The 13736-nt window shown below is 45.8% G+C and overlaps 1 gene segment (V, D, J or C); it reads left to right on the forward strand.

The window, feature by feature from the left end:
- Nucleotides 1–4641: 4641 nt before the first annotated feature.
- LOC123621859 lies at nt 4642–5205 on the forward strand (the record flags this gene model as incomplete). The annotated part of the segment is given in 2 exon segments: nt 4642–4789; nt 4892–5205. Coding segments are annotated over 2 exon segments (360 nt in total), but the record flags the coding sequence as incomplete, so codon positions are not given.
- Between the last annotated feature and the right edge of the window lie 8531 nt (nt 5206–13736).

Here is a 13736-nt window from a genome sequence, read left to right on the forward strand (position 1 = left end):
TATTCCCATGAAATGTCCATAGACTCGGATACAGCTGCATCCTGCTGGATTGCAGCCCTTCCCCGCAGTACAGGGAACTATGCACATGCATGCGGGAAGCCCCATTGCACTTGAGGCCCCAACACTTGTGCAACTGCAACAGCGAGAAGGGACGCTATTCGAGGTGCTTGGTAACCTCACCAAAATACCCCACTGGTTCCACTACGAGTTCCTGACGAGGCCGAAGGCAGTTCCTCTCGAGGCTTGGTTGGTGGAAGCAATCTTCGGCCCGGGCGGAGAGCACATTCCGGACATCGAGTGTGTGTCCCACGTCCTTCTTCACGTGAATCGGTGGGACCTGGAAGGTGAGGCTGAAATCTTGCTATTTGGGCGGCCCTATTACCAGAACGACACAGCCAAGTTTCTCATGAACTTGGCTGACCATCACCGCCAGCTCCGAGCGCAAGGCTCAGAGGAAGTCGCTAGTGAGGAAACCAAGGCTCAGCAGTTTCCGAAGGCCGTCCAGGAGGTCCGGACCCAGCGGTCTCCTGAAGCTAACGGGGAGGCTGGGACCCAGCGGTCTCCCGTCCAACCTGGGAAGTCGGGACTCAGCGGCCTCTGGTCTGGGTCCGGGAGGCGGGCACCCAGCAGTGTCTGGAGGCTGCGGGGGAGGCCGGGACACACAGGTCTCCCGAGGCTGCATGGGACCCAGTTACCAGGTTATAAAGGCATCTCAGGTCCTGAGAGCCCGATCCTTCTTGGCCCTATTTCTACCACAGATGTTGGGGGGAGAATGGTGTGGATTGTCTTTGTTTTCCCCTTCTGTTCAATGTTTGCAAACACACACTTAGAGTTGTAATAAAGAATTGCATTGGGAAAAAAAAAATGAAAACGGTTTTCATGAAAATGAAAACCAAAATAAAGCAGGGGTAGTTAGACATATATGAAACACGATAGACTTCAAATCAGAAGTAGTAATTAGAGAAAAGAAGGACCTTCCATAATTATAACTTGTGAATTCATAAAAAGGATATCCCTTTTGTAAATAAATACCTCCTGTCGTCAGGGCACTGAAATATATAAAGCAATTATGTAAAAATCTGAAGGGATGAAAAGGCTGCAATATGATAGAGTAGGAGACTTCATTGCCCCATTTTCAGTAATGGGCAGGCAGATCATTAAAAGAGAAAAAAAAGAAAATATGAAGCTTCTTGATTTCAAACCAACCTCCCTGACAAATATATGTGGGGCACTCCATCCATCTATAGCACAGCAGGACGACTGTAGTTAACAAATTAATACGTACTATACATTTTCAAGTAGCTGAAAGACAGCACTTTGCATATTCCAAACACAAAGAAATGATAAATGTCTGAGGTTATAAATTTGCTATTTACCTGATTTGATCATTAGACATTTTATACACATGTAATACAAAAAATCTAAACTTATCAAGCAGAAATTAAAAATTTCAAAAGTCCTTTCTATTTAGATAGGATGCTATTGTCACACATTAAAAACAAACCAACACAGAGCTGAAAATGGATATTATTTTACCTTTTAATTGTACATTTCCTAAAAATGATACATGCATTCAGTTTTATCAAAATATATTTAATTGTATTTTATAATACTGGTTGAAATAGACCCACTTTCACTTAGAAAAATATTATCTCCACTTTGCACAACTACTTCATGCCATGAACACAAATATTTTCAAATGAACCAAGTGGAAAGAGTAATATTGGGGCAGGGCACGTGTGTGTGTGAGACGTGTGGGAGCCCTTGCAGGTGCACAGACCTACGTCCATGGTGGATGTGTTGTGTGTGTGTGTGTGTGTGTGTGTGTGTCTATGCGTGTTTATCCAGCTTCAAATTCTAGGAGATTCTTGTGTATGTTACTTCGGGTTTGTCATAATATTTGGAAAAGTGTTGCCTGTATAATTCTTCAAATATTTATTTTTTTTGTCTCTTTGTTTTTAATTTTCCTTTTGTAATTTGAAACATATCCATATTACAATTTTCATAGGGATATTCTGTTTTCTTCACTCTTTTTGTCTTTGCAACTTATCTTGTGTAATTTCCAATGACACTTTTTTAAGTCCCTGGTTTCATTTTTGGGCTGAGTCCACTCTACTGACGAGTGCACCCAAGGCTTCTTCAATTCTCAAGCACATTGTTTGATTATTTCATGCTTTACATTTCATTATTGATGTTTCCATCTGTCAGTAGCAGGCACCTATCTGATCCTACAGTCTGCCTGTATTTTCCTGTAGAGATTTTTGTATAATAGTAATTGTGGTCATTTTAAATGTTCTATTGAATTAGATCCTTCTAACACTGTGTCATTTACAAATCACATTCCGATCATTTGTCAGTTATGACTTTGATCTTTGTCTTGAAAAAGTCTTACAATTTTTGTGGATAGCCAGACACATTGCATTGGACAGTTGGTGGGGCCTTCGTACCTATGCTGTATTTATGCATCTTCTGCCTGCAGTTTCTCATATCCTACCTTGACTAGGACTTCATTGTGGAGGTTTCTGACAACCTCCTCGGGGCCACATTTGGAATCAGTTTCTGCTGGGTCTACCACAGTTGAAGGCTGTTCCTTCTACATCCACCAGAGACTTCAGATTCCTCCAGTGACCCTGGTTTCTGTTTCCTGCTAGGCTTTATGTTTGCACCTTCTGCTGTCCTGCAGAGGTCTGTCTGTGTCAGCTCTGCCACACACATTCCCCTGTGATGTCCCCCTGACAATTGTCAATGGATGGGGGGTGGGCTGAGGTGGGATTCTCTGCCCTTCAGCAGAGCTGTACTTCTAGTGGGCTGGTGGCCCGGGGTCTGGGTGCTGCCTCCAAGTGTCTCCATCTCTGCTCCAGAGGAGCTGATGGTCCAGCATTCTTGCCCGTCCTCCTGGGGTACAGTGTCCCTGGTTGTCCCTCATTGTTCTCTCTCAGAGCTGCAGGGGTTCTCCCTCGGTGTCCTTACCTTCCAGATGCGCTGCCCTTCCCTGCAGATCGAGGCTTTTCTTCCACAGGGAACGGGGAGGTGGCTCTGGACATAACCTTGCTGGGGACGTCTGTTTCCCTCCCAGGTCCTACAGGGTCCATCTGTGCCCCCAGGATGCCAGTTTTGTGGGTTTTGCAGCAGATCAATTCTCAGTTGCACAGTGGTGATGGGGGTGGCTCTGGATGCACTTCCGAAGTGTGTGCATCCCTCTGTCCCAGAGAGAACCTTCACAAAAGGGAGGTTTTGTGACTGTCCCTGTTATAGAGGACAGAGTCTAAAGGAGGGGAATCCCCTTAAACACGTGGCCCCTGAGAATTCCCCAGCAGGATGCCTTTGCCATGCTCAGCCTCCAGCAGTCCAGTGCACGCTGATAGCTGCATCCTGCCGTAGCCTCCATTGCATATGGCAGCCCCTGCCCCGGAGCAGCTAGTTCCCTGGCTCTGTCAGTTCCTGCAAAACTCATCTCTCCCCCATCTCAGGTTAGTTTTTAGTCTTATAGTATCAGTTATCCAAGGTATTAAATAATGTTTGCAAAATTGCAACTACTGCAGTTTACCTATTGTTGTCAAAGTTGTTCTAAGAATAAAATTTTAAAAAATATGTTTCTCACTTGTGTACACCTTCAAGCTGAGTAGCAGATTTATTTTTAAGACCCAGAAAATGTAAGTAATGTGTATCGATCAACATCTTAACAGAAAATATACTGTAACTTTGTTCATTGGAATACTACGCCTTGTTATCATCTAGGAACGTATGATACACAACACAGCACCACTGTTACTCACCTTTACACTGAGTTAATGAGAATACAGGTTACATTATTCCATTTTTACTTATTCTAGAAAATGAAAGCTAAAGTAGTTTAACAAGATCAACATCTCTCCAGGGGATGGTGGAGGAAAGTTAGCAGACAGAAGGGAAGACAGAAGAAAAGATGAAAACATTACTGAGAGCTGATTTGCTCACTGTCTTCATAACGATTGTGGATGTATCAATATTTATCAATTGCACACTTTAAATATATGAAGTTCTCCCCATGTCAATTATAACTCATTAAATTTATATCACATAAATAATAAAAATACTATTGGTAAGAAGTCTTACAAAGATAATATATTACATGTCCAAACACCCAGAAAATTCACCAGCATCCACCTTGGCCTCTGCCTATGTTGGGGTAAAGTCCAGGTGTGGAAAACCACACATGTTCTCAGACAGAGTCCTTGAACCCGCACTAGGCGTGTTCACTCTGTGCGGGAGACGGTTCGTGGGTGAGGCATGTGCAGTGCTGACGAGCACAGGCTCAGGTCCCAGAGCTCACTGTCACCAGACGCGAGCTCCTGCCACATTACACAGGCCCTCGATGCCCTGGGGTGACTCTCACATTTGTAACATGGAACAGAGATGGACACTTACAGCACATGGTCCATGTCCATGTGCCAATAGGAAGTACGATGATGGATGCTCAGTATTTATCACATTACGATCTCATAGGAAGAATTTATAATGTATAATAAACTCTTACAATTCTCATACAACTTCAGCCAGACACTCACATCTAATCTGGACCCTGCCCTCCCTCAGCTGTCCCACCCAGGGCTTGCTATATAGCAGGGGACATGCAAATAGGGCCCTCCCTCTGCTGATGAAAACCAGCCCAGCCCTCACCCTGCAGCTCTGGGACAGGAGCCCCAGCCCCGGCATTCCCAGGTGTCCCCATTCGGTGATCAGCACTGAACACAGACACTCACCATGGAGTCTGGGCTGCGCTGGGTTTTCCTTGTAGCTCTGTTACAAGGTAATTCATGGAGAACTAGAGATATTGGGTGTGGGAGGGGATGTGAGTGAGAGAAACGGGTGTGTGTGGCAGTTTCTGACCAGGATGTGTCTGTGTTTGCAGGTGTCCAGTGTGAGGTGCAGCTGGTGGAGTCTGGGGGAGGCTTGGTCCAGCCTGGGGGGTCCCTGAGATTCTCCTGTGCAGCCTCCGGATTCACCTTCAGTGACTACTACATGCACTGGGTCCGCCAGGCTCGAGGGAAGGGGCTGGAGTGGTTGGCAGACATTAATGGTAATGGTGGCAGCACATACTACGCAGACGCCGTGAAGGGCCGATTCACCATCTCCAGAGACAACGGCAAGAACACGGTGTCTCTGCAAATGAACAGTCTGAGAGCCGAGGACACGGCCCTGTACTACTGTGCCAGAGACACAGTGAGGGGACATCAGTGTGAGCCCAGACACAAACCTCCTGCGGGGCAGCGCGGGGCCGCCAGGGGGCGCCCAAGACACAGGAGCAGAGTCAGCCCAGGGCAGGTGCAGGTGGAGGGTGAGGGCTGGTTTCCTCTCAGGGTCGGGGCTTCCTCTCCATGAAGCGGTTCCCTCTGGGGAACTTCTCTGAATTCACGATTCTGTGTTTCCCTCTGCAGTCTCTGAGTTAGACATGTTTGTGGTAATGAGAGAAAATATTGTGCCCTGCACAAAAGGCCGAGGTTGGGTTCTAGTCACTTTCTCCTGTCCCCAAATGTACACTAATTATCAACACTTCTCAGTGAGTGCGAAAATCAATAAAAGATTCTTTCCTGGACAGCACGATGCAGCACAGCACACAGAGGGAAACGTCCCTTCCAGCCGGCAAGCAGGATAAAGCGCCTACAGGACGTCAGGGGCAGACGGAGTCAGCGTCCTAAGCAAGAGCAGGAGGACCCCGTGGGGCTCCGTGTCCCAGCACCAGGCTCCCAACATGGATTCTATCTGACAGGATTCGAGGGCAGAGGGACCCACCGACATGTAGTGCAGATGTTGGCTCTGATGGTGTCAGACACCTGCACACACAGGCAGGCACAGACACACACACACACACACACACACACACACACTGAGTGGACACGGGAAGGGTTAGTCTCTCCACTACTGAGGTGTCTGCAGAGCAGGGCAGGCCCCTCAACACAGTCCCAAGTGGCTTCGTAGGGCAGGAAGGGAGACGGGCTCAGGTTTCTACAACAGTTCCCTGGTGGAGCAGGGAGGGTCTGCTGGTGTCTGGGCCTGTGACAGCCATCTGGTGAGAAAGCACCTGTGATTCCTCCCTGGGATTCCCATGAGTGGGACAAACAGGGAAGAGGAAGGATGGGCCTTCAGATGTCAGTGGACAGACATCAGCTAGGAGAATCTGACTTCTTATTCCACTCAGCAACTATTAAATATTTTTAATATTTTTGAAAAGCCAGCAAAGGTCATTATGGGTGGAATACAATGAGGTCTTCCAAAAAATAGAAGACATTTCATTAGTTTGAACAAATCATACTACCAATGAGGATGAGCAGGAGGAGGAGTTAGACAGGGTCTTGGTCCAATGTCATGGGGGGAAGCTTTTCACTGTCCAAGGTCATCAGCTTATCCTGAAGGCCGTGGGTCAGCTCTGGGCTTCAAAATACCAGAAGCTTCGCAGGTTCTACAGGGATACTCCGTTTGACTTTCTCTACCACAGCAGCCTTCCAAGTGTCTAGAATTCTGAACTGATGCTGTCGTTGTGAAATATGAACCCGAGGGTTTCCTCCCTGGAATTGCACTGCTGTGTTTCCCTTAAAGTCCTTAAGAGTATTTGTTCCAGTATGGCTCAAGGCCAGTATTTTCCTGATGTTTCTCCAAAGCACACTCTGTGCTGGTTGAACAGGATGAGAGACTGCTAAAAAGATGTAGTAAAAGGACCCTGATCTGTGGTGATAGGAGTGTCTATAATGCATAAACTGCTTCCAAATTGTTTACTCTCGCATGCAATAGGGAAAATGGTAGTGGTTGTGGTAAAATCTAAATGTTTGTTCAGTTGCTACCAAGTCATAGGGTAACAACTGATGTGTCCTTCAGGGACTGGACCACAATGGTGTAAGCAAGTGCTCATGGTAGAATGGTGAAGGAGTTCAAGAATTGCTTAAAACTGTGACATTCAAATTTCATAATGTTAACTTGATAAAAATTTTCAAAATTTTCAAAATATTTCCAATGAGTGGACAGTGTGTTACGTGAGCAGTGGTGATCCCTCACAAGCTTAGACAGCATCACAAACTAGGTTTACTCTCCTTGTTCTGGGTAATGACATCCTACAACATTTGTTTAACCCCTGTGCTGGTTTTTTTGCATGATTCCTGTTTACTTTAGTTGGGTCTCTAGGATTTAGAAGTCTATCTAGAAGTTCCTTAGGTTTTTGTTCATTTTGATAGGTTTTCCAGAACTCTTGAGAAACCCTTTTGTTTGCAAAATATCCCAAGTTCATGTACTACTCTAAAAACATACCAATTCAATCCAAGTTTTTTTGCTAATTGACAAGCCCTACAAAGGGCAATGACTTCTCCCACATGGGCTGATTTTACCTCCAGTTGAGCACAACATTGTAATGGAAACTTTTCTTCCATGATATGAAACTCTGTTTAATAACTTCCAGTTTTATTACTGAAGTGTGATTGATCAACAAATAATATTCTCTCAAGGGTCTCCATGAGCATCTCATCCAGGGAATACACAGAACTTTTCGCTGATGCAGACAAAATAGCTCCGTGCCCACACTTAGCTTTCAGCCCCGTGTCCTAGCACACAGTGAACCGCACGCCACTGTTCACCTCAGCTGGGGCTCCTGACTAGGAAATCAGGTACTTTGGGTTTTAATGCCTCTAGGCCATCATATCTGGCTATTTTAGCAAAAAGTAAAGGCAACATGAAATAACGAAACAATAAGGAAAATCATAACCTAATGAAACAAGAAGCCGGGGTGTGAGTGGCTCCATCTTTGCCAATTTCAAAAGCTCATGCACCCAAGGAGCTTCTTGTCTCAACGTTTCACACTGATATGCAGAAAACGTCCGCTTCATCCCCCAGGCCCCTCTTGTGTGGGTGGTGAGAGTGTTTTCAGGGTCACGCAGATAGGACAAGGGTGGAAGAGAGAGGACACCTTTCTGAACTTTCCCCTGAAGGATCAGCAAGGTCACAACAGAGAATCTCTCCTGCCTCCGTGACTAGAACTCTGTCACCCGCCCACATGCACACGAATTCCTGATGGGCATAAATGCTACAATGATGAGGCTGACCATTTTATCACACAAAATTACTGGAATCTGACATAAATATTTGTTTTGCCTTTTTCTCTTTTATTCTTCTTCTTTGTTCTTTTGGAAAGAGGGTCGTGTTATGCAATCTAGGCTACAGAACAGATATTCATAGCTCACTGCAACCTCAAGTAATGGGCACAAGTGATCCCACTGCCTCAGCCACCCCAGTATCTGGGACTACAGGTGTACCAACAGTGGCCGGGTGAGATATATATATGTATAAAACATCGTCTCACTGGGCTGACAGCCAGGCTGGCCTCAAACTCTCAGCTTAAAGTGATCCCCCTACTGTGGCCTCCCAAAGTTATGGGTTTACTGGCATGGGTCACAGCGTATGATCAACATATTCAATGACTAATTTTCCTCCAAATAAAGTTAATTACTTTTCGATCATTACCTGAACTTTCACTGAAACATTCCTACTGTGATTGAGTTTCATTTCCATTTCCAATGTTCAAAACTCGGCCTCCATGAGAGTCTAGAGCATAAAAACACATCCCCCCAGACACTCACATCTGCTCTGGGCCCTGCCCTCCCTCAGCTGTCCCACCCAGGGCTTGCTATATAGCAGGGGACATGCAAATGGGGCCCTCCCTCTGCTGATGAAAACCAGCCCAGCCCTCACCCTGCAGCTCTGGGACAGGAGCCCCAGCCCCGGCATTCCCAGGTGTCCCCATTCGGTGATCAGCACTGAACACAGACACTCACCATGGAGTCTGGGCTCCGCTGGGTTTTCCTTGTTGCTCTGTTACAAGGTAATTCGTGGAGAACTAGAGACATTGGGTGTGGGAGGGGATGTGAGTGAGAGAAACAGGGGTGTGTGTGGCAGTTTGTGACCAGGATGTGTCTGTGTTTGCAGGTGTCCAGCGTGAGGTGCAGCTGGTGGAGTCTGGGGGAGGCTTGGTCCAGCCTGGGGGGTCCCTGAGACTCTCCTGTGCAGCCTCCGGATTCACCTTCAGTGACTACTGGATGAACTGGGTCCGCCAGGCTCCAGGGAAGGGGCTGGAGTGGGTTGGTTTTATTAGAAACCAGGCTAGTGGTGGGACAGCAGAATATGCTGCATCTGTGAAAGGCAGATTCACCATCTCACGGGATGATTCCAAAAGCACTGTCTCTCTGCAAATGAACAGTCTGAGAGCCGAGGACATGGCCCTGTACTACTGTGCTAGAGACACAGTGAGGGGACATCAGTGTGAGTCCAGACACATACCTCCTGCGGGGCAGTGCGGGGCCGGCAGGGGGCGCCCAAGACACAGGAGCAGAGTCAGCCCAGGGCAGGTGTAGGGGACAATAATGGTTTCCTGTCAGAGTTTGGGGACTCCTCTCTAGAAATTTCATCCTGGGACCTATCTCCTTTCCTGGCTCAGTGCTCGTCCCTGCAGTGTCTGAATTAGAAGCGTCTTGTTGTAGTAAATGAACACGTTTTCACCTGCACACAAGGCAGAACGTCACTCACGTGGGCAGAAGTGACCCTGCGGTTGTCACAGGGGACAGAGTCCTGAGGGAGCCCAGGGGAACCTGCTGCGCATTTTCCAACCAGACTCAGCACAGACCTCAACGGGACTCCCTGAGTGGGACAGTCTTTGGATTCAGATTGGGACATGCAGGGACCTGGGCAGGGTCAGTGTCTCATAAAACCTAACGGTTTCGAATTTTACTCTATTCATTTAAAACTAAACATTCCTGATGCAGAACTAATTCAGTTCTATTTTTTCCTGCAAGTCTGTTATGTTTCTCCCTAGGTTCTATTTTTCACATCTTTGTCTTCTCCTTCTTCTCCAAGAAAATGGAGGGTGTGGTCTCCGTGTCTAAATCCCGGGGCTCAGGCCCTTTACCTGCAGCTCAGGTGTGGCCCAGGCTGTGGCTCCTGTGGGACCTGGGAAACATTGATGGGACTGTGTCACCCACCACTGCTGGGACCCTCCTGCTGTCACCTGGGCATGGACTCACATTGGAAACGCAAGTGGCCATTAGTAGCTGAGAGAATGAGAGTGATTGGTCAAAGTGGGATGTGTCCACTGAGACTCTCACAGAGTCACCTTCAACACCTGTGGCATCGGGGAGACCTGCAGGTGGAACCTGAATGTGCTGAGCTCCCTGTGGTGGCATCCAGGTCCTTGTGACTGGTATCTTTATGGCTCCACATGATGACACAGCACCCTGCAGTCGACTCCCTCCTGTGTCAGGTGCCTGCCCCAGATGGTCCTTTGTCCAGGAGCCTCCTCATCCTCCCCCCTCTGCTCCTCCTGACTGCCCTCTCCTGTGTCCCCCTCCTTCCTGTGGAGAGCAAACTCGTCCCCTGGTTTTACTCTCACCCCCACCGTCATCAAGAGGGAACCAGGTTCATGTAGTGAACAAGGATTTGTCTCTAGACAACAAGGGCTTTGGAAAAGATTTCTTGCAAAATGTAGTTTGCCATCATGAGGGATTCTCATGGAAAATGAGGTGCACCATCCACCTTATGAAGAAATTTCCATTCTTGAGTTATTTCTATGTCTACCTGTACACACAGATATGTCCTCCTCATAAGTAGGAAACAGTTAACTGTGTGAGAGGCTTTGCCACCTTGTACAGTCCCTGCCTATGAAATGGCCACCGGTTCAGACAGGAAGGTGGTGACACCACACTGCACATCAGGGAGTGTGGAGGAAGGGACAGGACCAGCAGGACACATGTGGCCACTGCTTCTTTAGAGTTACTCTGTTGAGTTTAGCAATTCATATAGTATTTTTAATTCTAAATTCCTACAGCATTAAAACACACTTGATTTATGTAAAGCCCAAGAGAACTGCAAGCTCAGGTGTCGGTGAGCACATATCGTGGTGCAGGTCGCTGTGGGTGGCCCTGAGGTGGCCACAGGAGACCGGTCACTCATGGACATTATGGCAAAGAAGGCAGGTGTCCTCCTGGGGAGAACAGGACATGGGGACTCTGTGGGCTGAGTCAGCAAGGGGTTGGGCAGGGGCAGCAGGGCATGAGATGACAGGACCTGATGTTGAGCGATTCTGGAATAAAGTGAGGAGCAGGGAAATCAGCCTGGGGGGCTCCCCTGAGGCCTTGAGAGAGGCTGTTCCTTAAACGAGTGGGCACCACAATTGGAGGAGGGGGGGCAGCAGCACTGTGGAGGAGATGCCACTCCGCACCTGTTGGATGAGATCATGCGTGCGTGGAAGCAGCACAGCTGACGCACGGCAGGAACAGATGGCGTGGATGGGTGTAGCTGCACGTGTGTATCGTGGGAAAGTGGGATCCGTGCAGCACAACTCAAGTCAGCGCAGGATCCTCTCTTCACAGTATCGCAGCTTGGAATGTTCATATCTACAGTTGGCAACATGCTTATTTTCTTAGTTTATTTTCTGAAGGCAGTAGCATATGTTTCTAGTAATTCCTGATTATTTTATATTTACTGGTGTTTATAGATTCTTTTTTTCAAGAAATTTTCTAAACTGTAGCTGGTAGCCTGTTTAAATATGTCCCTATCAGAGCATAGCAATGAAATCCATAAGATAAAAACAGATTTACCAGTTGCTGATTGACAGGAATCAGCGATTTCAGTAAGATGCATGTGGTGACGGTGTGTGGAGCCACAACATAACGTTTGCAGTCACCCTCCGAGAGATGCCTTCGTTCTCTCGTAGTCAAACACAGCAAATGGGGACGGCTACAGCAGACACCGTTGGGATAATCAGCTTTGCTCTAAACTGCTCTTGCATAATGGGTCTCTTCTTTGCAGGGTCTATTTTAACTCACATCAACCTGTATTTACTATTTAAGGAGATGATGCATGGGGTCTTGCTTTGTCATAACTAAGAGTAAGTAATAATGAAATAATTTAATTTTATCTTGCTACTCCGAGGCTCAGAGCATCTAAGCCCACAGTAGCATATTTTGGGACAATGTGGGCTATGACCATGGTGATTTAGGCAAGGAAATCCTTACAGTGTGTTTAGGGTGAGGTGTACCTCCTTGTACCTATTATATATGGCAAAACCCATAACAGTATAGGGATATTTTTCAAAAATTTTTTGTGGGATTCCTAGATACAATTGTGATCTGTGCTTCCGTGTTAAGGATATGCAATATTGTCAGCAGGTGAATATCTGCCGTGAGTAAGATACTCATAGCCTCTTTCAAAAGCACCAAAACCAGACGACACCCTGTTATATTTTACCATATATTATTTTAGTATATTTTGGATTTCTAATTACATCAATCACAGACTGCTCTCTGTTCTATTGCACAGTATAAGTATAGTTAATAGTAATGTATTGCATATTTGAATATACCGGCAACTTAGGAATTTAACATTCTCACTACAAAGAAATAACCAATATTGGAGATGATGGACATGGTAATTATGTTGATTTTTTCATTCATCAATGTATACATGTATTGACATCCTGTTGCATCCCTTCAGTATATATAATTATTATTTGTAAATGAAAAATAAATAAAATTTTACCCAAGTGCCCAACAATACATGAGTGGATTAATAAAATGTGGTATGTGTATCCCATGGAGTTCTACTCAGCCACAAAAAACAATGGTGATCTAGCACCTCTTGTATTAACCTGGATAGAGCTGGAGCCCATTCTGCTAAGCGAGGTATCACAAGAATGGAAAAACAAGCACGGCATGTGGTCACCATCAAGTTGGTACTAGCTGATGAACATTAAGGTGTTCACATGGCAGTGGGTGCCCAACAGGTGGGTGCACAGGGGGGTGAACTCACAACTAATGGATGGGGACCAAACTGTGTGGGGGAAGGGCACTCCTGGAGCCCTGGCTCAGGTGAGGCAAAGGCATATATGTAACCAAAATGTTTGTACCACCATAATATAGTGAAATAAAAAATAGAACTAAAAATGATTAATATTTTGGATGAGGAAAATGTGAGGTTTCTTAATTTGATCAATATGCAAGGTATACATATATGAAAACACATTTTATTTCTAACATTTATGCATTATTTGCCAATTAAAATAAAATAAAATTTTTAAATCTAGCAGTACAAAATCCCACCCAGGTTTATTTCCTTTTATGCAAATTGTATAATTTTTTTATTTTTTATTTATTTTTTAATAAATCTTTTTTATTTGAGAATAGTATGGGGCTACAAATGTTGAGGTTACAATAAAATATTGCCTTTACCCCACCCATGTCAGAGCTACAAGCCTGTCCATCCTCCAGACCCCAAAGGCAATCACAGCAACAACAAAAATCAGTAAATGGGACCTGATCAAATTATAAACTTCTGCACAACGAGGACACAATCAGGAGAGTGAACAGACAGCCTACGGAATGGGAGAAAATACTGGCATGCCACACATTTTATATTCTTTGTCTTTTCATCCGTGTCTATACGCAGATCATATGCAAACTGGTCCTTGCTGTGAAAATGTACAGACCTCTCTGGAAGCTCCATCTGATCTCTCACGGCCTCTGGGCACCTTCAATGTTCAGTCACAGGATAGTGTGAATATTTCAGTTCTTATTCTTTTTTTTAATTTTATTTCAGGATACTATGATGGTATCAATGTTTTGGTTACATTTTATGTCTTTGCCTCACCCACGCGAGGATTAGAGGCATGCCCTTCCCGTCTACAATGCTCACCTCATCCATTAGTTGTGAGTTTACCCCCCTCACCA

The sequence above is a fragment of the Lemur catta genome, chromosome 1 (genome assembly GCF_020740605.2).
Source record: "Lemur catta isolate mLemCat1 chromosome 1, mLemCat1.pri, whole genome shotgun sequence".
Lineage (NCBI taxonomy): Eukaryota > Metazoa > Chordata > Mammalia > Primates > Lemuridae > Lemur > Lemur catta.